This window comes from Lycorma delicatula, chromosome 1 (genome assembly GCF_047948215.1).
Source record: "Lycorma delicatula isolate Av1 chromosome 1, ASM4794821v1, whole genome shotgun sequence".
In the NCBI taxonomy this organism is placed as follows: Eukaryota; Metazoa; Arthropoda; class Insecta; order Hemiptera; family Fulgoridae; genus Lycorma; species Lycorma delicatula.
In genome coordinates this window covers 322422517-322448791 of record NC_134455.1, presented here as the reverse complement: position 1 = coordinate 322448791, position 26275 = coordinate 322422517, and the positions used below count along the sequence as shown (strand labels likewise).

Below are 26275 nucleotides of genomic sequence, written 5' to 3'. Positions count from 1 at the left end.
CTCTCGTACCGCCTCTTCACGGTGGTTCGTTTAATACGGCATGAGGCCGTTTTCTTATACCCTGTGGAGTACTGTCCTCTCGGCAGATGTCCCGGAGATGGCCGGGAACAGTCTGCGTGCCTGCGCCATCCCACCTCGGATACGGTGTGTAGTCCTGCATCGTAGCGCAGAGTGACGTTTCTGACGAACCAAGGTGCTCCAAATATCGTCTGCAACGCTAAGTTTTGGACGGCTTCTAATTTCTTTTGAAGCGTGTACTTCAACAAAGCTCCCCATGCTGGGTAAGCATATGTTAGAATCGGGAGGACGTATAGCCAAAAAATTAGCAATTTGGTCTCGCCAGTGGATATCGGCTGGCACTGTTCAGTACTAGGTATAGTGAGGCCCTGACGGCCTTTGCCCTTTGGGTCACATATTTAACATGTTCTCCTAAGGTACGCCGTTTGTCCAGGACTATTCCCAGGTACTTGACTGTTCTCCCAAAGGGAATTTTCACTCCTGAGATTTCCAGCTGCCTGGCTGGAGCACGTGTCTTGTATGTGAACATCATTGTCACCGATTTTTCACCGTTGAGCTTGATTCTCCACATATCCAGCCACGGATCTACTAGATCTAATTGCCGTTGGGAGTCCCTTGATCGCGTATTCTACACTTCCGGATGCATAATAATATGCCGTGTCGTCTGCGTATAGAGCTGTTTTGACTACTTCCGACAGCGGCATATCGTTAACGTAGGCCGTGAACAAGAATGACGAAAGCACTGCTCCTTGGGGGACTCCAGCGGCTACGTCTCTGGTGGAGGCGATTTTTCCCCCTACGCGTACAACAAATTGTCGGTCTAATACATAAGACCGTATCAATCTGACATAGCGACAGGGAATCGTCGTATGTGCGAGTTTATACAGCAAGCCGCTAAGCCAAACTTTGTCAAAGGCTTTAGCCACATCTAGAAAAACGATTGCATTTACCACTTTTCTATTTAGGACTCCGACAAGATTGTAGATTATTTTAACCAGTTGGAGGGTCGTCGAGTGGCCCTCCCTAAACCCAAATTGCTCAGGCCGTACTCCTTTTCCCAAATATCGCCTAAGTCTCTCCAGGAAAATCCTTTCGAATAGCTTTGACAACACTGGTAATAAGGAAATCGGCCTGTAATTCTGGGGAACGAGCAGACTTTTCCCAGGTTTAGGTAGGCATACCAGCTGTGCAGTTTTCCTGCAATTCGGAAAATATCCACCGTACAAAATTGGCGTGAATATTGTGGTTATGGTCGCTATAAGAGCGGGTGGAACATTCCGGAATGCGCGGGTACCGATCCCACACCCGGAGCCTTGTGGCTTTGATTGCAGCGGAAACCTCCGCCTCAGTGACTTGGTCTATTTCTAGTGGAGCGTCCTCCACCTGTGCTAAATAATCTACGAGGAAGGAGTCCACCTAGGTTGTGTGGTCGTCCTTCGGGTTGGAAGGGGGGTTTGGAGTAAATTGGTTCTCGAGGGTGTCGGTGAAAACCTCTGCCCTGCCCGCCTCCCAATATGCCAGGCCTCGTTGCCCCACAACCGGGTGGCGGGGCTTCTTTCTTTCTCGTAGTTTTTGGTTTAGCCTGAACACCGAGGAGTGGTCGTCTGAGACCGAGGAGTGGTCGTCTGAGACCGAGGCGAGGTATTCATTCCACGAATCCTATCGAAGTTGTGCCAGCAGTTATTTCACTTTGTCCGTTTGAATATAAAAAGCCCTTTTATCATCGGGGGATAGGGTAATTCGGTATCTCCACCTCAGTCGGCGCTTTTCTGCTATAGCATCAGAGACGTGAGGTGGGAGATTATTACTGATAGGCCTCGTGGTCTTTTCCGTAGAGCTGTTTGACAGAGCCTCGGTCATTGACGGTGTGACGCGTACGACCGTGTCGTCGATTTCCTCCGGTGCGGTCAGGAGTTCAGGATGCGCTGGTCTGTAATCCCGTTGGAGAGTTTCATAGAACCTTTTCTAATTCACTGACCTTCGGGGTATAGTTGGGGGGTCTCGGCCGTCCGCTGCTTGGCCCAACTCCAATAAGACAGGAGAGTGGTCCGAGCTGAGGTCTTCATCGTTTCAATCATGACCGGAGTTGTTACCGCCTTCATGATTGCATTGTCGAGTGCATCAGGTCTCGATCTGCCCGTTCGATGAACGAAGGTGGGCACCTCGGGGCCTATGAGGACTAACCGGCGTGCTTGTGCCCTTTCGTATATCAACCTGACATTTGCCCTTGTCAGACTGCTATTCCAAGACTCGTGCTTAGCGTTGAGGTCACCCATGAATATCATGGGTCCATCCAAATTTTCGCCAGGTACTGCTGAGTTTGGTTTATTATACGCCGAAATAAGCAGATACACCGTGCCTAGATGCTCCACATGTACACAAGTCTGCTCCATCACGTTAGTGTGAAGATCGACCGGCGTGTGTATATGGCGTCTGTGGACTAAAATTGCGGTTCCGCCGCTGGCAGTGCGTCCGGGTCGTACTGGCCTATCCGTCCTATACGTAAAGTAATTCCGAATGGTCAGTTGTTTGTTCGCGTTCAGACACGTCTCAGACAACAGTATCACATCTATTAGTAGATCCTCGGCCAGACGGCATAGTTCTGCCGTCTTGCCTACTATTGAATTGGCGTTCCACTGTAACAATCTGAGAGTTTGCCTAACCACACCCAGATAGCAAGTTCATGAGGCACTCTATGATGGACTGAATGCAGTCCTTAAGAGATTTAACTTGGAGCAGGCGGGGCAATATTACTTGAATTTCCGGTAGGACATCCTTAATTGTCACTTGTGACAAGAAATCCTTGCCGGAACTCCGGTTATATTTATTTTGCCGCTGGAGGGACCGGGAGTCGTTAACGCCTTTTTGGTGAGGCGTGGGGCTTCTGGGACCTTGGTGTGTTTGCCAGACGTCATGGGGTTGGCACCCGCCCTCTTTGATTTTGCCGATTGTCCGACTGCCTTTTTTTCCTGCGGAGCAGGCTTGTTCGGCTTTTTTGCCTCCACCTGTCTTGTAACTATTGCCGGTTTAGGATTTGTTGGTGTGGGGGTAGGTAGTTCCCCTTTTTCCACAGTCACCGATGCCGCCGATAAAACTACCTGCGGCTGGGGGCTCGTTTTCCCCCTCCGGCGACTCGCGCCCAGCTACGATGTTTTCTGGGTGCCCTTTTGCTTGTTCAGCTGCTCCTTATAATAAGGACAGCCCCTGTAATTGGCCGGGTGCGGCCCCTTACAGTTTGCACACGAGGCAGGCTCTTCGCCGCTTCAGACACGTCGCCGTGTCGTGGTCTCCACCACATTTCACGCAGAGCTGTGCCCTGCGGCAATAGTTCGACGAGTGGCCGAATTTTTGGCATCTGCGGCATTGGGGCGGACCCCCTCGAGACACAAATACGGTCACCTTAATTCTACAATAGAATAAGTTTTCCGGGTCATAAACGCCCCTGGTGACTGACGTTCGTTTTAAGGCGACGAGGTACGTGGGTGTCTCCCTTCCGTCCCTCGTCATCAGCTTTTTAACTGAAACTGCCTCGTAACCGAGCGAGGTCAGCTCCTCTTTTATTTCTTCCTAGGTGGCCCCATAAGGTATGTCCCGGATAACCACTTTGAGTTCCCTATCTTTTGGGAGCTGAAAGGAGTGAAAGGCGACTCCCTTGGAATGCAGAAAACTCTCTGTACTTCCCTGAATTCGCCTTCGCTGCTTAGCTGCAGTCTTACAGAGAGCCCGGTACTTTTGACTACCAGGCGCTCTCTTATAATAGTGGAGATTACTGTCGCCAGCGTTGGCCACTTCTTGGGGCAGTCCAACATAATAGGTGGGAGTTTCTCCCGCCTAGTGACCGGAGCTTGCGAGGAATTTCCATCGCTAACCTCCATCGTGGCAGCTGCCGTTTCAGAGCTGCCCCTCGTAGTGTTCGGCTCCTCAGAGGGTTGATCACCCGTGGTTACCGACCTACGCTTTAGACGTTTTCTTGTTCCCACACTGTTATCCTCTCCTCCAACAGAAAACTCAAGTGAGGGAGAACAAGGGGGAGAAGGACGGGTTCGGATTACATAGCTTTCCATTAAGAAAGAATCGTTCGAAGAGCACAGCTAAAATTTAAATTAATATTAAGTTATTTAACTATTTTTGACTTCGAAGAAAAGTCTGTCGTAGAAAATTTAAAATAAAAAGTAAAATGATTAAAACTAGAAGTAATTAATATAATAAAATTATTTATTATATTATATTTAATTTACATAAAGTCCAATTTAATGGCTTAATTAATTAAATTTAATTAAAATTAACTTATATGAAGTTAAATTAAACTAAGTAATATCAATTTAACAAAATTTAATATCAATATTCACAAATTAATTTAAGAATTAGGAATAAAATTACTTGTAAAAGTTTAATAGTATTCACTAATATATTAACTTATAGAAATAAATTAGAAAGTTTTTAAACAAAGGTTTAAAACTTATCCGCTCGTTGACAATAGTTTTGGTATGTAGCTGAGGGCCTGGATAGGCGTCCTAACGAGATGTTGCTGACGTCACATGGTTATGGACACAGGTAGCCGGAAACGAAGCAGAACACCAACACACAAACACTAGTAACACACACTAATGCAGGAGCACTATTTAACACCACCTTTCACGTTCACTTCTCAACAGAGACACTCCTCTAGCATTTACTTTTTTCCTTAATAAAATACAACAAAACACTTCTCATTATCATATTCAGCTAAAGAAAATGTCTTAAAATCTTTAAAAGCTATGGACATTTTCCAAAATAAACAGTCATCTACCTCTCCTTTCCAGTGTACTGTAAAAGACAAAATTGTAGGAGCACATTTATGTGAATCTAAAACCAAATCAATTTTATTCATTTTGTTCTGTTCCCTAAATATCATATCAACATGAAAGTATGACACACTGTATTATCACACAGCACAGGCTAGACAGTGTTTCACTAGAACTACTAATTTAACATTTTTACTGGAATCCATACAGCTCAGCTCAAACATTTCAGATCAATTTGCTAGTTTTAGTAAAGAATTTATGCCAACTAAGATCATTTTCAGTGTAGAAAAGTGCAACAATTTCAGGACAACCAAAATCACTTTCGTTTATTAAATATTAAAAAAGATTACTCCTTAGATCTAGGCAATTATTATATGAATAAGAAAAACTGTTACTTTAGGATTCATTTTTAAAATTTGTTGAATTATTCCTCACACAGAAAAACGATGACGGTTAATGGTCAGTTTCTGGACTGATCTTTTTGCAAGGCAGACAGTTAAACAGATTATTTTCAGGCTTCCGTTGCAATAAAGGGTTCATGTTAAAAATGTAACAAATGTTTTTAGATAATACATTAATTCGTCTCTGGGATCCACATTATGAATAGTAGACAAAAAAATGTTAAGTTATTGATAGTCTTTCTTCTAAAAAGGTGTCTAAAAAACTTTGGAAAGATTTGGAAAATAACCTTTTCAGTTCCTCTAGAAGTCAATCATATAGGAAGATTTAAAATCTGAAAACAATGTGATGAAAACTCCTTGCGGTGCTAAAACTGCAGTTTTAAGTTGTGTATTTTTTTCTTTATTATTTTATAAAATCAAATATACATTAAAAAAGCATACATTTTATTAACATTAATACCTTTTCAGCACTCTGCAAGTCTTTACATGTAGACTCTTCTTCACCGCTATCATCACTATTCTTCAGCCTGCAACACAGAATGTACATGAAAAACAAAACATCTGATTAAATATTCTAAAGGTCAATATACATTAAAATTTTCATTTCCTTTTTTTTACAATTTGATTATTTCTACATCAACAATAATAATAAAAAAAAGAAATATTACATGATTTAACTTCAAAACCTTCTCTAATCAAAGGGAAAATTTCTGTTAAAAGGAAACTTTCTCAACCAAAATGTTTTTGAAATAGCACCTTCTACGTAGGAGTCTTATAACCTATGGCACTTTTATTATTGGTGCCTGTTTTAAAAAGACTAAAAAAAAAAAACCCTAAATAAATAATAAAATAACACATATTTTACTATGTTGTGTTTGTATTTGTTAAAGTGTTATTTTCAACTTTTTTGTAGTAAATAGCTTAAATTGTTTACTTTTAAATATCACATTATTGTTTTTATGTATTACACGTTATCGTTAATTTCATTGTACATGACACTTGTTTCTATTGGACGATTTGCAAAATTTCACTTTTTGTTGAGGGTGAATTACCTATACATATTTCTTGTGGTCTGCAGGTGAATGAATCAACAAAATGTCCAATGTAATATTAAATTCATTGCTTTGAGACAGAAGTAACCTTATTTTCTGAAAATGTTGTCAAAATTACATAATTTAAGCTTATATGAAAATTATACATGTTGCTAGTATTATCCATTTTCCACCATTGGATGTGTTTTTTATTTATTCTGAATTTTTTTTTATCTGTGGATATGGAAGGGTGGCTATTAACATACATATACTGACAAATGATGCAATCCAGGAGAATAAAAATTAAACTATAGTAATTACATTAAATATTATACTGTCTTTTTCCTGTTTCGCTTTCCTGTTTAGCTTCTGGGAATTAAAGTTCAGGTATTACTTCTGAGGATGATGATGATTTCATTTACACTCTTATGAGTGTAAATGAAGTGAAGTTTTGTACAGTCTCAGATCAACCATTCCTGAGATGTGTGGTTAATTGAAACCCAACCACCAAAAAACACTGGTATCCATGATCTAGTATTCAAATCCATGTAAAACTAACTGCCTTTATAAATACTATACTGAGCAAACTCAATGCAACATTTGCCCACAGACACAAGAAAAACATATAGGAATTACAGACAACAATCAAATTTGATAAATTACATTACAGAAATACACACTCAAATACATTAACAAAATGCAAATTTTTAAAACAGCAAATAAAAACAAAAATTTCAATATACTACAATAATAGGAAATTTAGAAATACAAAATTTGATAACATATTAAAATGAGCATAGACAACATAGAATACATTACACTATTAAGAAACTAACTTTTTTTTGGCGTTAACAAACGTGAAACAAGTAACTCCACACAAGAAATTAGCTTCAAAAGTTCTTTGAATGAAAAAGTTTCAGGTATTTTGGACAAGTTAATTTACATTAAATAATTTTATGATGTTATAACATTCTGTTATGCTGTTCAATGTACTTCTATTTATATATTTTATATTTACTAATTTATGTATTTATTTATACTATTTTTTTATTACTTCTATTAATGTGTAATTACATTTAATTTCTATTCTCAAATAAGTAGGTAATGCAATACACTTATAAGTTTAAATTATAATAAATTTAAAATAATAATTTCAGTGAAGGACCAGGTTGGGTTTAGCATTTTCATTAGTTACCATTCCATAAACATATAAAAATTATTCACAGAGCTTACACAGAAATTACATTTTCTTTTTAACAATAAAAACAAACAATTTAATTTATATTAATCAACAGAGCTAAAAATAATAAATAACTTCAAATAATTATTAAAACTGTTGAGTGCAGGGATATCTAGAAACTTCAAAAGGTGATTTCATTAATCTATTTAACAACTGTGTGAATGATTAGAATGAAATCTCAAGTGTACAAGATCTATTAAATCACAATATTACTGATCACATAATCACTTGATCATTAACATCAACGTATATAAAATCTGTTACTGATATTCCTAGCTTGTCATGCTACATAACTTGTATACTGCTACTCAGTAATTACTCCTTCCCCATTTTCATTAATTCTAATCTTTAGAAGTAGAATAACTCTTTGTAGTTATTAAGCCATTCCTGCACAATAAATTTCTTTGAAAACAGGAATAAAACAGGACAGGTTTTATTCTTTTTTTCTAATCTTCTATTCTCTCTTTTCACATTAACCTCATCATCTGATAGAAGGTCATTTTACACTCAATTCACACATTCTCATCGTAAACCACTTCAGTGATCCAATCAACCTGCTCAAATTTTATTTTACTTTCTCTCTCCGGGTTGTAACCAACTACTTCTCCTCCTCATCCTCTTCATAATTTCTTTACTTATGCAGTCAAACAAAATACTTTTGCAGCTCTTCCAGTTTTACAAACTACAATCAGACACCTTTCCTTCATATCGTTCACTTTTCTGACTAACTTGGATATAATAGTTCTATTTAATTACTACTCTTCCATATAATTGGTCAACTCATTTGCAGTTTACCATAGATTAATCAACTTTTTTATATTTTTCAAATTTCTTATAGTAGACATCTTTATTGATATTCTTGAATTGAAAAAAAATCATGCAACATAATGATCTTGTTTGTTAGTATAAAAATGATGTAGAGAAAGTTTTATTTTCTGAAAGACTATAATAAGATAAAAGTAATAATATTTAATGTGAATCCCATATTTCATTTTCCCCCGTTTCACTGCCCCTATAACCTCAAAGATGAAATATTAGGGAGGTTTGTATGGTAGTGTCATTTATTTTTGTGCGATAGATCTTAATTATAACAACGATGAATAAATAGCAAAATGTTTATAAGCCACTGCCCAAATAACCTCAAAAAATCACTAAGATTTACCTTTGAAATCATATTGTGAAATAGTTTGCACTTTTTTACATAGGCCAATATAGCCTCCACTTATTCCACTAAAAATTAATATTAATTACTATTTTTACATAAAGAATTCCTCACTGGAATTTAGCTTTTAAACTGGTATCAAACTTAAAGGTGTAGTAGATATCCATGGTTGCAGTACCCTTTCAGCAGGTTGGCAAACTTCTTTCTATGTCTGTTTTTACATTATATTCCATGTGAACAATTATTAATTAATAGTTGTCACAAGATATCAGTATTTTTTTAAACACTAATTTAAATAAAAGGGTAAATAATATTATCTTAAAAGAGATTTCAGCTTTATTACTCTTCTAACATTCTTCTTATTCATATATTCTTTCATTGCTTCATTTTAGCAATATTTTGAAGTCAATTATTAGGGAAGTTGAGGTGCTTCATTTCTTTTTTAGCATTACCACTAAATATCAGTTTCCTCTCCATTCCCCATCCAATGTGATACCCTTTTCTCTTAATTAATTGAAGGAGATAAGTAAACCAGATAGTGAAAAATCAAGAAAAGAAAACATATTTGGATGATGTACAAGTCTGTGTTCTCCAATATGGAAGGAGAATTGTAGGCACTTTGATGGAAAAACAGTAATACTCATGTTGCTTTAGGAAACTGATTATATAGAAGCAAACAGGGATCAGAAGTATGATAAATCAGAAATGACGAAGGTGAGAACTATAAAGTTCTGTTGATTGTTAGATCTGTTAATTCTTGGGAACATAATTAGAAGAGGAAAGAGAACTGCAAAATAACATAGTTCAGTAGTGATTCGTCCATATATTTTCTGATAGATTACAACCTTTTTAGTGAGAAATTAAAGACGACAGATCAATTCATCAACAACGATCATTAGTTCTTAGTGTTGTACCACAGAATGAAACAGGAAAAGTTGAGAATTGTAGAAAATGGTAATTTGAAGGTATAGAAATTAGAGGGAGTTATTGAGGAGTACCAGATTGTATGAGACAGTGTATTTGTAAATGTCCTAAAAATATGAGCAGAAGAATGATGATGGTTCCAAAGGGATTTGGTTGGAGAAATAGGTTTATTGCAGAATCAGTAATAGGAAACAATTAAATGAAAAAACTTGAGAAATGGTGGGTAAATTAATTTGTGGAAAGGATAAGAATGAGGCATTCAGAGTGAGATATTTTTAGTGGTGATCAGCAGGAATCAAAGGGCAGAATGTAGACAGAAGGATGATAGGACGGTAGGAAATGTTAGATGAGGAAGTTGACTAATTATGCAAAAGGTAACAGTAATTGAAATAGGACTATTACATTCAGGTTAGTAATAAAAATGCAAGGGATGACGGTAAAATGTCTCATGTACTGCAATCACTAACTTGGTTGAATCAATAATAGCTCCATTTAAATAGGTAAATATATGGAGTCACGCAGCAAGTCCAGAGAATCAAGACAGTCTACTTCAGTTTGATATAACCAGGCTCAAGGTAGCTCGTAAAATAGCAAATTGCACAGGAGACCCAGTAAAGTAAATATGAAAAACTTTCTGCAGTCTTTACATCGAGATGACCAACAATATCCAGAGGTAGAAGATTCTTAGATTAAACAAAATGGTGAGTTTGCTCACTCTCAAGACTTCAAAGGGTATTGTGGATTGTCAAGATCCACTCAACTGTTCTGAGCAGGAAATCGTTGAGTTATCATCGTAGGGAGTAATAGTGCCGAAGGCTGAACATGAAAAGGAATGGTGAAGTTCTACCTTCTGCCTCTGATGTCCTCACTTATAATAGGCCGAATCTACCAGAGAAAGTATGCGCTGGTATACACCATCTGGATGCGCGAACTTTTGTGCCGCAACCCTTACATTGTATCAGATTCCAGCGATTTGGCCACACCATGGTTCTATGTGAGAAATCGCAAATATGTATTTGAGATGAAGTGACTCACAAAGGGGAACCATGAAAGGATCCTCCATTCGGCATCAACTGCAAAGGACAGCACACATATTGGTCAAGAAACTGTCCTGTTTACAAACATGAAGTAGCTGTTCAGGAAGTTTAAATCTTATAGAAAATCAGCTATTTTGAACCTAAAAAACTTGTAAACAGTTGTAAATCGAGAGGAACTACCTTGCTTCAACGTAAGATACAATTATAGGGAGAATAATCAATAATAAAATTAAATTTCTCTCACAAGGAAGATACCAGACCATCCAGTCTGGAATCTTGCATTTGGTATCTGCATTATCTGTGCACCAGATAATGCATTGAGTAAGAATAAAAGTGCATCTGAGTTGAACAAGAAAGAAAATAAACCTGTGGTTCAACTTCATCTACATCTCCTATAAGATAAGCCTGTTAAGAGGGTAATTGCTTCGGAAACCCCTAAAGAGGTCTGAAGCCACATACTTTGGAGGTGGTTTCCCAACCAAAGCCACAAACTACCTAAAATCGCACAGGAGACATGTTTCTGCCTTGCCAAGGTGGTGGCTGGTGCAAATCCTGTTGTGGTATCTCTCCGATTCCCATTGTTCAGTTTCACGTCCTCCTTATTAACGATAAAAAACTATGTAACTCTTTTCTTCTTACTTATGTAAGGCATATAAATATGTTAATCTAGTTGAGCTAAACACAGCTGTTTTATAATATACATTTCGTCTGTATAATACTATTGTTCATTGATTCAGTTCAGTTAAAATTGTAGTTAAAGTTAATTCAGTTCTGTTAAAGATGTAACTTAAGCTCAACAATGTGAAATAATTTACGAATAATACAATATTAAAATAAATGAATTGTATCTAAATCTATTATAAATTACATATAATAAAAATATAATTGATCACACTAACAAGGTATTTATTGAAAGACATTAATGATCCAGCGGCATACGTTCCAAATACTGTAAGGTGCATTTAGGCACAGTTATTCAAACTTTTTTTTTGTCCTCCATGCCACAGATTTGTGAAGATTTGATTTATTGTGGCATTCTTCAGTTAAAGACAATCTATGTTGTGTGTTACAAATCGTTCAACATATCAATTTATGGTTTATCAAAAAAGAAGCTATTAAATTTGCCACTTAATTATTCAATGAAATACAGCCTACAACGTTTTCTTCATTACCATCAAGCAATTTCATTTAATTATATTTTATTTAATTCTTATATTTATCATTGTTAATTAAGGCTGTTAATTCATAATGAACAAAGAACAATTAATTAAACATAAAGGATCAATTAAATCCATGAAAAATATAATGTCACTCAAATTAACATTCATCTTTTGCAAATTAAATTAAGAAACCTTCATGAGTTGCTAGGCAAATATGATACCATTCAAACGCAACTTGAAATGGAAGATAATTAGGATATTTATTCAGATCGCGTGCAGGTTGAAGACGAATCTTCTTTAAATGTAAATTACAATGTTTAATAGATAATATTAAGCAAACAATAATTGTTCAAAAAATTAATGTAGTTACAGCAACTAAGCATTTGCTTAGTTGCCAATTAATTTCATTTTTCAGAGGTATTGTTCTTGACTGGCAACATTATTACACTTTATTTAGCGATTCAGTACATAATAGAAATTTAAGTAATTTACAAAAACTCCACTACTTACAAAAAACCTCCTTAAAGGGCAAAACATTGGCTATTATTAAAAATTTAACAATTACGAATGAAAATTATACAATTGCACTAGATCTATTAAAAACGTGTTTCGACAATAAATATTTAATTGCATCTCATAATGTAGATTGTATTTTTAAACTAAATTCCATAAAGGAAGACTCTTTGGATAATTTATCCAAATTTATTATTGAAGTATCTTCATATGTCAGTGCTCTTGAAGCAAGGCATAATCCAGTCAATACATATGAATTTATTGTTGTTAAGCTGTTAACATCAAATTCTGTTAGATACAATACCTCCAGATTATGAAAGGTGAAACTTTCAACTCAAAGTATCTCCACTTTCAAAGATTTCATATAATTCATTTAATTTAGATGCAAATATAATTCCTTTAAAATAGTAATGCAAATAAGTCAAACCATTAAGACATCTCAAGACATAATTCCAAGGGATGACAACAATGGAACTAAATCCTTCAACTTGGCGACTTCCACTGCGACGACTGCTGCTTAGTTTCAGGGTGATACCCGTACATCCATGTCTCATCACCTGTTATGATGTTGGAGATGAAGTTAGGGTCATCTCTTGCTGAATTTTTCAATTCACTGCAGACAGCTACGCGATTTTGTTTCTGGTGGCTGTTCAACAGTCTCGGTACGAATTTTGCAGCAATGCGTCTCATGTTCAAATTGTCCGACAAAATGCGTTGCACAGACCCATATGACAATTGTACGATTCCACAAACATCATGGATTGTTTGTCTACGATCTACAACAATAGCCTCTCACACTTTCACGATGTTTTCCGGTGTTGTGCTTGTTGATGGTCTTCCTGAACGCTCATCGTCACAGACTGTCGTTCATCCATCTTTGAATCGTTTGTACCACAAAAAGTTTTACTTTTACTCATAGCATTGTCACCAAATGCTTTCACAAGCATGCGATGGGTTTCTGCACCAGTTTTTTAAGCATTAAGTAAAATTTGATGCAGGTTCTTTGCTCTTTATAATCTGCCATTTAGAACTGCGCTGAAGCAGTAAAACATAACATTACACAACCGCACGAAAGTCAACAATGCAGCCTCACACCGTCACAGCTGTTGGAACACTGATTTCACAAAGAGTACCGTGCCACATCTAGCGGCAGCAGGTCGTACCAGCAATGGTGCGCGCGCGAAATTCAAATTCCCCGAACTTTTGGGTAGCACCTCGTATTATTCTTACAAGCTAGATGCAAATCAATATAACTATTACATCATGTTCACATTGCTCTATAATTTTAAATGATTTACAGACTGGCTATTATACTATATACATGCACACGCACAACATGCATACATATACACATACAACACAAACATGTACGTATATACAACATATACATATGCTCATTGTATGAGATTATTGATCCCAATCAGTGTTCATTACAGCGAATGAACATTGTTACGTAAATATCGGATATATTCCGATATTTACATATTACTTATTTTAGCGGATTATCGATCCCAATCTGAATAGATTTCTGATATTTATGCATTATCTACACTAAATCTTCATTGGAGTGAGATAATACACATGGACGTCATAAGGACTCACAAACACACACAAAGAAATCCTAATATCTATATCAGTTAAGTACAATAAGAGGTATCGATTACCCAATTTATAAGAAAAATTATATTAAGATATATATACACTAACTTGTTACAAAGGAAATATAGCTGATAAGCAACTTATTATATATTCGAGTTGTATGATGATTATTATTATTCATTACTATTTATTATTGTATTATGTACAACCAATGTGAACATAATTTAAACTATTGATTCAACAATTTAAGTATAAGTGATATGTATAATTAATTTGTTTTCTCTGATTCTCTGCCGTCATCCGCAGCTTTCTTGTTCTCAGACTCGGAGGCTGGGAGCTACACGGGTAATGACACACTTCTAGAATATGAAGCTGTTCTGAAAATGTAAAAGAGAAACAAGAGTTGGCCAAAAGGCAAACCCCAAAATTAACTTTCAATATAAAAAAGTCGATTCGCCAGTCGGCTCAGGAGCTTATTTTAATGTCAGACAGATCGACGTCCTGTATAGATTAAACTTTTATAAGTGCTTCAATAGCATGAAAATACTGTTTTAAAATTACACAAGACCTTCGCGGAAGTGACCATTATTGGGTGCAAATTACAACTGATGTTACAATAAAATGATAACCCATCTCCAAAAGATAAGATAGATTGGACGAACTTCACTGCTGATACAATACTCCCCGAAACAACTGTAGTTATAGAAAATTTGGACTTTCTAACCAATGTTATTTGACTCGGTACCAAGGTATAATCCTAAAACACCCCTTCTATTGTGAAAGTTCTGATGAAAATAGTGAAGCAATAAAAAGTAAGAAAAAAGCTTATAACGCTTTCAAGAAACGTCCAACATCCGAAAATTTAATTGCCTTTAAAAGACACAGGGTATATGCCAAAAGACGTGTGACAGATTAAAAGAAAATAATCCTGGCAACAATACGTGTCATCTACTAGCAGAAAACTTATCTGTGGACACACAAACTTTACTCTCATAACTTGCTTTCAATATGAAAACGATCTAATACATACTCCAAACGAAATTGCCCAATTATTAGTCAAAAAATTGGAAAAAGTCAGTAAAAAGACTAATTATAACGAATGCTTCAAAAATAAAAAAATAAAACAGAACTTGAGGATCACCTAAGTTTTGGAACCATAAAGAATGTTTTTTACAATGTACCTTTCAAAATTGAAAAACTTGTGAAAGCGTTGGGGAAATACACCATCTGGTCCAGACGAAATAGATTAATCGTGATCGGAATTCTAAGCACTGGTGCAAAACTTAGATTGCTACAACTATATAACAAGATATGGTGGGATGGAATATACCCGCGGCAGTGGAAGAAAACATACACTGAACCAATCCCAAAGAAAGATAAAAGTGACCGATCCCAATAGTTACGTCCGATATCTTTGGCCTGTGCTATTGGAAAAAATTACAAATAGACTCGTTTGGATTTTGGAAAGAGGTCTTTTATCCTCGCATCAAGTAGGATTTCAACAGTACCACTCAATTATGACTCAATATTCAATTTAGAAAACACTACATACAACAGTTTCATAACTAGAAAACACGACGATGTTTCCCAAGTCTTCTTTGATCTGCAGAAGGCTTTTAATAGTTGGCGTCATGGAATAATGATTGAATGAATGATTGATGAAGCTACATGAATGGGGTATTCACGGCAATTTATCGTTATTTTGGCAACTACATAAACAATCGTATTTTTAAGTACGAGTTTATAAAGAATTCTCGTCAGAAAAAAGATTGGAAAATGGCATACCACAAGGTTAACCGCTGAGAGGTACTTTGTTTATGATCGCTATCAATAAACTGATATTAGCTAATCCAGAAGAAATCAGCAAAAGCGTTTACATCGGTGATCTGACAATCGTATTATTAAACGTTTATTGAACATCAATTGGGGCTCAGAAAAGAGATATTACTGCTACTATATTGGTTTAGTAATCGATGCTAGATTTCGGGTGTATAGCATATTCATCCGCTAGAAAGTTGCATCTAACAAGTTAGACGTCACGTAACAACGGAAATTTGTGTTTGAGCCCTTTACACCCTGTAAATGTTGTGTGCATTTTGTTTAAATGTTTCTGTTTACTTTTGTTTTATTAAAATGTAAGGACTATATAATTAAACTGACTATATTGCTAGTGATTTAATTATTTTATAAAGAATGTGACGAAAGCTAATGACCTTATTAGAAGTTAATGTTCATAAAACGCAAAAAAAAAATGAAAATAATGCCTGAGCAAAATTCCACCTCCACGTCCATGCAATTTCATCTACGCACATGTCATGGACGGGCAACAACATGGGACTTCGGTATTTTCACTTGTCACCAACGGGACAATGGTTTTGCTCAGGAGCCCCCTGTGGAGTGGAGTAGGGGATTGGCAGTAACGAGCTGGTTGCGGTGTGCTTCTCCGTTTCGTTGTTTTCGGCGGTTGGAGGGGAGGCATGATTTGTTTTTGCAGACGCTGAGCGGATTGCGTACGGGTAATGCTCATTCCTCTTCTCAGGCTTACATCAGCTCACCCTCAACCAGGTTCCCTCAAGTCTTGCGCGGTTCAGCGTGAGTCAGTCCAACTCTTGGCAGGGACTGTCTCATGGGTGAGGGTATCGGAGCCCTGGGATGTGGGTATAACGGGTCAGACAGTACTGACTCCCCGACCCCGGTTAAATTGTGGGAGGCAGCTGGGAGAACCCAGGCAGGCTCAAAGATCCGGGACACGCCCAAATGCATCTCCGCCCGCAACTTGTGACATATCGACTGACGAAACCCTTTTATGGAAACATATACTTTCATAACAATTTCTATGGAAGAGGGTCCACATAAAAATGCTCATCCAGGAGGATCTTTCTTTTCCTCCAATGTAAATTCATCCCTACATCAAAGGAAAACAACTTTGTTCTATGTATACACCCCAAGGTGTATTAATGAAGCTCGATAGTCTGTCTATGTAGATCATGCATTTGCAAGGACATAGTTCAATTTCATTTACAGAATGAACTCTTCTGCATTATTTGCTGTACGTGGCAACTTTTGTTACTGGTAAATGGGATTATTCTGATATACCTGAACAGAGTGATTGATAATGGTAAACACAAACTGGCCACCTGTTCAGTAAAGCAGAGGCAAAGCACTATATTGGCACATCTGATCATGGATTCTACCCTGTCATGAGAGGATGTCTTGTGGGATGGTCAGGTAGACTTGGGATACAGCAAAAACCATTATTTTAACTTCAAGTAGACTTCAGTCTATCTTTCTTTCGTAACCCTGACATTTGAATAGGCATCACAGAATGTTTGCCTTCCATGTGGATAATAATATACACAATGGATAATAATATATAATGGATATTATATATATATTAACTACATCTTCTCCAGATGTTGTACAACTATGAGGGTAAACAATATTACCTGAAACTTCTTTTTGATCTCCCTTCTGTTAACTAAGAAAACTGCTGAAACAAAAAGTGAAGTGAAACTTCCATGCAACATTTAATTTCCAAAACGAAGCAATCTCAAAGATGGGTTTTAAAAGTTAAGATCTCTTGATATTGAGACGCTGTAAAAACTGGAACTCCTACCAATAACTGAAAGAACTGCTTCAGATTTGTTCATCAAAAAATTATGTTCAATCATCAAGAATGCTTGACTGAAGAAATTTTTAGATTTAGATGTCACATTAGAACCTCATGACATTTTTCAAAAGGTGATTTGTGGTATGTCAATATCTCCTTAATCAGTCAGAAGAACAAAACTGTCAAAGAGCTTTAGCAAAAGGGGCCATAAATTTAAATATGGAAAGCAACAGATAAGTTTTAGTTGATAATCTCCTTTTTTAACCTTTAACAAGCCTTTATTACCAGTGAATATTTGTGCTGGAATATGATGCATTTATAAGTCATGTACATAACTTATAAGTCATGTCAAGAGGACTTGCCAAATATGCTTATGAGGAACAGTACCACAACAATTTCCTTAAAAAATCTACTCAATTTTTTAAATATAAGTTTTAACAAATCTGACAAGTAGTGATGACAATTAGGATGATTGAATTCAAGTTCACAAATTAAAGTTTTTACTTAGTAGAGAAAGATTTTAAAGAATTTATATATTTCCAAACTATAACTTCATATTCATTTTGTAAACAGAAGGTAGAAATTCCTGTGTAGGACAGTTTGAATACTCTTATCATCTTTAGTTCTCATACTGATTTCAGGATCATCATACAATTCTAACATTAATTTTTTTTTGTAGATGCTATTCACAAAAATTTTAAAAATGAATAAACCAAAACTGTTTAAGAAATTTATGAAGTTTATCTATTTAAAAATATATCACTATTTTATAACAATGTGTACAGTAACATAAAGAAATTTTTTTAAATTCTACTGATCAGTCACGTAATTTATAAAAGCAATAGTTGTATACAATCTAATGATAAAAGAGCGAGAGCCTCATACTAGGGTATAAAAAGCAGTTCTAGATAAAATTGAGGCAGGAGCTACCTCAAGGGTCAGGTGTTGAAAGTCAATGGGAGAGTATTTCAGGATCCAACTTTTGTCGTAGTATTTTTCTGTCAGTTGCAAGTACTCCTGGATTAATTGATTTCCTCCAACAAATCCTACACATGATGATGTCAACATAAGTTTAGATTCAATTGAATCATTTTTTATAATCACTACTATTAAATGTCTGAATAACAGAAAAACATAAGACAAAAGTTATCAGAAGAATTAACAAAATTAAGCAAAATGTTCTGAAATTGTACTAATCCTTACTCACCTTAGTCAATAGAAAAAAGCAAGAACAATTAATGTCAAATCTTTGGTCATGTCAACTCGAATTCCAAGGGAAAAAGAAATTAGTTTGACTTATGTATACTTTCGTTACAAAGATTAATTTTCAAACTTTTTTGACTTACAGAGGTTATAAATTATTTTGAGATACAGAGGAAAATCTTTTGTACTATACTGTTCTTTCTTATAGCAACTACTAGTAGCTGCTATATCTATAAGCAATGTAAATTTAATGATAACATTTATTAATAAATATTACTGTGTGAAAATTAACTTAATTAAAAATGCATTTAAGTAAACCAAAATAAACAATAATGTGAATGTTATTATTGATTTATAATGTTGTAATAACTTGTTATAAAAAATTAAATTCAGTAATGTATATTATTCACTTGTAACAAAGTCTGTAATTATACAATGCTTTTGGTTACTGACAATATTTAGGTCAATCATGTTCTCAATAGAAACAAACTGAAATAAAAGCAGAAGATGGAACAGCAGAGCGTATACTCTGGAACTTCATTAGTTTTTTTCTAAGAAAATGAGCAAAATGTTTATAGCACTTTTAGCGTCCTTAACCACACATTTATATTTTTTCCAAACTTCATCATCATCAGAAGCCTCATTTCCATCATTATTTGATGATGTTACAATGTCACTTTTTATCAGTTATGTTTCTGTGACTGCAAAATCCTCATCTACTCGAATAAATTCTTCAAATGCAAGGTCTTCTTTAGTGCAAGGTTTAACTTCCACCTCATCTTCTTCCAAAGCGTAAAACATTTATGCTTTTTTTGGCGGAAAAACAAAAACTTTGAGAACTGTTATCCCTACACTAACAGTGTAGTTAATACTACACTCTTAATCCTCTTCAATGCACAAGATATATTTTCATAAAACTTAAATCGTACAATATTTTGAAGTTCTTAATATTACATTCTGGTCTGGGGGCTGGAGATTTGTGTCATATTAGCTGGTAAAAATTGTACTTTTGATCCATTTGAGAGGAGGAATCATACTGTGAGCATTAAAACTGTTAAAAATAGAATAAATTTTTGTTTCTTCGGTCAACCAAGAACTGAAAATTTCAAATTTAATATATGTTTTTTTATTGTGAGTATAATGAACATGATTTAGTATAATGAAATGATTTTACTCCAGCAAAACATCTCAGATTTTTTTATTTACCTGTAAGGAAATTAATTTCTTTGTGCCTGCCATATTTACTGCCAACAAAAGAATGGCCCTTTTCTTTGCTGAATTTACCACCTTAGCATTTCTCTTTTTTAAATTCATAGGTCTTGTCAGGAAGAAATTTGTAAAATAAGGCAATTTCATCTGCATTAAAAATATATTTGTGTCACACGTTTCAATCATCTCTGACAATGAAACTTACAACACACAACTTTTGTTTGCACTTTCATCACAATTTTTCTTAAAAATAATGTTATGCTGTTTTTTTTTTTTTTAATTTTCTAGGCAACTCATTACTCATCTTAAATTGTACATGACCAAAACTTTTAGAAAAATGTTCTTTTTCTTTCAAAAGTGGGGCCTCCCAAAGCTATGTTTTGTCTCTGTTCAACATCAATCAATCATACACTTTTCAATATCAGGAAACTCAACTTCACTTTTCAGCTGACATTGTAAATTACATTCAATTACTAGTTTCAGAATCTTTGGCATTCTTCAAAGTTGTATCATTTCCTTGCTAAATCAGTGAAATTGTATGCGTTCATTGCTTGGATAATTTTAAATTTATCTTCAACTGTTCACCTTTCTTAGTAGTCATTGCACTGTATTTAATTTCAATATGTTGCACAGGGTTCCATACTGAGGAACAATCTCTTGATTTTACAGAGACAGAGGTTCGTCAGGTGATTGTGACATATCACAATCACCTGATATGCTCTGTCTATGCCGTGCCTATGGCACGGCATAAACGATATGGCATTGTGATATGGTCCTGACTATGATTGCATTACCATTACATTGGAACTCCTTGTTCACTCATTACCAGTGATTCTGTCACCTGACTAGTTTATAATAGTTTGCTTTCTGCTGGATATTTCCCAGCCTGTTGGAAGCATGGAGAATTGATACTGCTTTTTAAGGGTGGCGACAAAGATCCCCAATATGATTGGCTGGTAAGAAGAACCAATGTTCTTACCAGCCTTTGATGCTCTTGCTTGTGATTGGTAAAGTTTTTGAAAAAATTTTGTATCTCCGTATTAATAGTAGGTTAACTTCTGAGCATTTGTTGATGGACAGCCAATATGGCTTCTGACCTGGCAACAGCACGGAGGGCGCTATACTGAGAGTAATGAATATTGATTCCTGCAGTGTATGTAAGTACGTGCTAGGTATTTTTCTGGATATATCCAGGGCTTTTAACAACTTATAGTGGCCCTCTGCCTTGTTTCAAATGCAGAAGCATGATTGTACACGGAATGAAATAGAAACTCTCTCAAGTTATTCAGCCATCGGACTGTTGCCCTTCATGATGGCAGCTCAGAAATGGGGGAAGACCCTGTCCAAAGGATGCCTGCAGGGCAATGTACTGAATCCGCTTCTTTGGATTATTGAGTTCGATCCTATGTTGCAGCTGAGACTGCCTAGTGGCTACTGCATCATTGCTTAAGCAGATGATTGCTATTGCTGGTTGAGGGGGACTAGCAGAATGAGATAGAATTTAGAGCTAGCTGTCCATGCATGTGAAATTCTGAGGTTGTGGAGTCTCCAGCATAAGATGATTTTCAGTTTGGAAAAAACCACAATGATGTTGCTGAAATGGTCAGCTGGCCATTTCACATTGGGCGTGAGTCTCAATGGCCAGCTTTCCTATAAGATATGTTTCTGCTCAGAAATACTTGGGTGTAATCCTTGATCAGAATCTTTGAATCAAGGAGCACCTTCAATAAGTTGTCAAGAAGGCCATTGATACCTTTTTTGAATTCACAGAATTATCCATCCTGATTTTTCATATCATGCATACTGTTTATAAGGGTGTCAGCGAGGCTATTACGTTGTATGCTGCACCTATTTGGGCTCATCGCATGATCTTTAGGTGTTATAGGGGCTTTTTCTTGAAAACCCAGCGCCTCCTTATTTTTGGCTGTTGTCCGCGGTTTCTGCCACTGAACGTAAGGAACGTTATATTTCCAAGAAGAGATTGAGGAACAAGGCTCTGCATCTTGGCAGGCCAGGTGGAATGACTCACCTACTGGTCATTGCACACATGGTATATTCCCAACTGTGACTGATTTGCGTACGGTTAAGTGGATATTTCCCTAATCAGAACATTACACAATTCCTTTCCAGGCATGGTGTCTTTACGGGCGGAAGTTTGGCTAGGTTTTATTTAATAGATTGGGCTTGTGCCTGGATTGTGAGGTTGACACAGTGGACAACATTCTCTAAGTCTGTCCCTGGTACGAAGCTGAACGTACCAGAGTAGTTAAGGAACTTGAGAAGGTGAACTCCTTTCCGGATCTCAGAATTAATTGGAAGGTCCATGGAGAATGGTTGGTTTCCTTTATTTTCTTGCATTACATAGGTTGGTTGAAGGTGTTTAAACGGAGTAGGTTCCTGGGTGGCTAGAGTTTCATCCGTGACACTTGATTGGTCGGATGTAGGCGTATTGGCAGCAAGCCTCGGTCAGTTTGGTTAGAATAGCAACACTACTGAGGGCATGGTAATCCATGCAGCCATGAGGTATGGCACTGTCTTGCCAAGAGTGATCTTCGAGTGTGATGAAGTAAATGTCATGCAAGACTCTGAGATGGAGCTGGGTGAGAGTAAAAGGTCTGTCCTAGACTCCCTTGTAGACCAGATTGGAGTCCATTTTTCATAAATCAGTTAAATGGTGTACTTTGTAGTGAGTGATGGAATGTAGGTCTGAATTTCATTGTTACGTATAAAAAATTTTGAGTGGCGTGAGTTTGGCATTGCATTTGACTCGTTACTTAGTCGAGTTTGAGACATTTAGTTATAAGTGTTTCTATTGTAACTGGGCTAGGTGCTAGGTTTGTGCTTTAACGAATTCGGTTAGCTAGTTCAGAGGGTGATACTGTATGATAGAAAAACTGAAGATGTCCGACAGAAGCCTAAACTGAAGGCATTGGTCGAGTTATTGGTTTTAACTGATGTAAATGTCTGCACTTGCATCAGTGGCATCCCAACTGAGGCCTGGTTGGTGACTGAGATGTAATCAGTTAGAGGGTCTGAAGACGACCTCTGGTAAAGCCCTTCAGGACTAGGAACGGAGGGGGTGGTGTGGCGATCGAATCACCACAAATGATTCGTAGGGGAGGTGTCTTCCCCTACGGGATTGGGATGTACATCATTATGCCACAACTTTATTTATAAATGAAGTTAACAACCCAAACAAGAGGGCAATGATCATTCACAAGTGAGAACATGCTACACTGGCAACTGTTGGCAGAAATTTTAAAGTTACAATATGCTTGTTTACCAGAATAGGAATTCAAGTTAACCAGGCTACACGACAAGAACTTCGAGATATAGAGATAATGTTTGAATAACAGAGGTAACACAGTGTAAGGATTTGATTTAGAGATAGATTTTAGAGTCACAGAGGTAATTCTTTGATTACTTCAGACTTATAGAAGTCTCACAATTATATTTTTGAGTTATCCACGGTTTTTTTTTTAACACGGCAAGTTTTCTCTTTGAAAACAAAATAAAAATCTGCATTACCTGCATAACTCTTTAGTTATTAAGGTTCATGTTATCAAGGGTCAACTGTATATGTTACATTGAATGTCAATCAATCCCATTATCACCATATTATTTTTAAAAATTACAGGTGATTCAGGAAAATGGGAAATTTTGAAAATTAAATATTCTAATGAAAAAAATATACTTAATAAATTTAATTATAACCTTTAAATAGAAAAAAACATGATTATGAATACATACACAAAATCTATTTTATATCTTCCAGTTATGATCACAACACAGATCACATCTGTCTGCGAAGATATTCTTGCAGTCTAATAGTGAAACTCTGCATGATTTGATGAGACATAACAGTAATTTCAAAAACTGCAGTTGAAATCTTGGCTTTTAGTTCTTCTGTCACAGTAGTTCAACTACTACACATTTTGCTTAAAGGTGATCCAAAAAGAAATCTCACACTGCCAAATCAGGAGATCTGCAAGGCCATGGAATTTCACATTTCTCAAAATTATATGGTTGTCAAACAATTGGCAACCAGCATACCTTTGATATTCATGCTGAGTGTGATGTTGATCCATCTTTTTGGAATCCAGCGATGTCAAAAATTTGCAGAACTATCTGCAGTTTTTATGTAACAATGCTTTTCAGTACGGCAATGTATTGATCTGATATGATTATAATCATAAGACAATAATTTTCAAAAAAAAAAAAAGGGCCTATTATACTATACAATCACCCTGCACATCACACCATACATAGCTACATAGTAGGCACTGGTATGGCTGTAGGATTCTCTTGACACAAAAACTAAATTTTGTTTATTAAAAAATCCGCTAAGGAGGAAATGGACTTTGTCTAACGTGCAGTTTCTTAACATAGTCACTACTCTTATTTATATTTACATCCATTCATTTATAGAATTAATAGTGCATTATGTGACGATGGTTTCAGTTCCTGGAAATCTACAACTTGTACGAGTGGTAAAATCCTGCAACAGTATTCATTAAACACCTGAACTGTGCAATGCACAGTTGTGGGCTTCTTATGACAGTGACTCAAAAAGTCTTGCTATTTTCTGCTTATGAAATACTGTTTCTTTTCCTGTTTTGCCTACAGGAATCAGTCACGTATTACACTTCAGAGGATGATATATATGAGTGTAAGTGAAGTGTAGTCTTGTATAGTCTCAGGCCAACCTTTTCTGAGATGTGTGATTAATTGAATGTGGTCTTTTCCACTGCGATACACAATCTGTTCATCTCCATTTAGCTCCCGATGATGTCAAGCGAGAGGTTGCCGGCGTCCATGACATCCTGCTTCGTCCTCTTGCAGATGACCTAAGCCAGATCATCTGCGAACACAAATAGTTGCACCCCCCTCAGGAAACCTAGCCCCCAGGACCCCGTCACAGGCTATATTCCATAACAGGTCCTTCTGAAAAGTGTCCTCACCACTTTCCTTAGCAATTGAGGGCCCAATATCAGCAGTTTTCTCCCAAACTTTTTAGAAACTATCTTGAAGGCATTCTCCCACATATCTCTAGCTCATTACTCAAATCCACCTCCATCGCTTGGACTCTTTTATAGCCCGTTTCAATGCAGCCTTGGCCTGCAAATGCCTCCTCTCCCGCAGGGCATCCCTCCTCTCGCCATCCCTTGTACATCTCTGAAAGGCCCTCCTGGCCTTCCAGCACAAACTCCTCAACCTGGCAATCTCTGGTGTCCACCATCAGACCACCTTCCTTCGCAGGCCCTGTTCACTATTCCAGGACTAGTCAAACTCTTCCTGGAAATTCTTTACTATTGCAGACAGCAGTTCCAGGATCACACATTATTCCCTAGCAAACCAACTGGAAATTGCCCACTCAAACCCTGTGATTCTGGTCTCCATTAATGCTGGCTTAGGCACCCACCTTCTACGCAGGTCTAATTGTGCTTCCATTACAAAAACTATCGCCCTATGGTCACTGAGAGATATATCTTTTGTAACAAACCACCCAGTAACACAATTTCTCCACCTGCTCACAAGGGTGGCATCAATGACTGAGTAGCTGCCACCCCTGTGAAAGGTGGGCACCTCACCATCATGCAGTTCTCCAAAACCGAGCCCTGTCATCACCTCCATTAGTGCATAACCCCTGCAGTCAGTCACTCTCCTCCCAAGAGTGACATTTTAGCAATAAAATCCCTTACAAAAACATTCTGCCCATCCAACAAGAACTCCTTTCAATTCATCCAAACTATCCATGAATAGTGGTTATCCAAGAAAACCTCCTTTTGCTAACTTCTCTTAACAATTCCTATAGCACCTCATCCTCCAACCCTTCAAGTGCTTCTCTAATTGCCTGTGACCTGTACATCACAGGAGTCTGTGTCACCACCTCCTGAGATGGTTCCTTCAATGCTCTGATCAACAGTCAGTCGCCACCTTCTGAAATGGTTTCCTCAATGTTCTAATTGATAGAACTTCCTAATATGCAGAAATCTGTTCGACCAGTAGCAATCTCCCACTGAACCTGTTTTATTTCCCTCTTGAAGTTTCTATTGACAGCCCCTTCTGAAGGATTCCACTTACTATGTCCAGGTTTCCGATCAGTGAGACCAGCCCATCATCCACAGCCCTTTCATCATTGCTTGACAACAGTTTTCTCTTCCTATCCTCCTTTTTCCTTTTTTCATCTAATTCTTTTTTCCTGGCCTCTGTTGGGGTAACCTCCACCACCAACCACTTCTCTTTGTCCGATACTATCATGGTAACCTCCCCATTGGTTGGGGAACTCACCAGAGATCGCTCCCAGGCCTTAAGAGGCCCTGAAAGGATTCGCAGGTTTCATACCAGTATTTTCTCCTTTATCTCCTAATTCAGTATCAAAAA

At 36.8% G+C, this 26275-nt stretch overlaps 1 protein-coding gene across 4 annotated transcripts in view; it reads right to left on the bottom strand.

The window, feature by feature from the left end:
• eIF4EHP (eukaryotic translation initiation factor 4E homologous protein) overlaps positions 1 to 26275 on the bottom strand; it is a 57664-nt gene that overhangs the window by 27553 nt on the left and 3836 nt on the right. For all 4 annotated transcript variants that reach the window (XM_075382013.1, XM_075382009.1, XM_075382011.1 and 1 more), the window contains exon 2: positions 5664 to 5730. Coding sequence is in view for 3 of the 4 variants with exons in the window: in XM_075382009.1 (XP_075238124.1) it covers positions 5664 to 5730 (67 nt within the window). In the remaining variant the exon portion in view is untranslated. The remainder of the gene's footprint in view (positions 1 to 5663; positions 5731 to 26275) is intronic.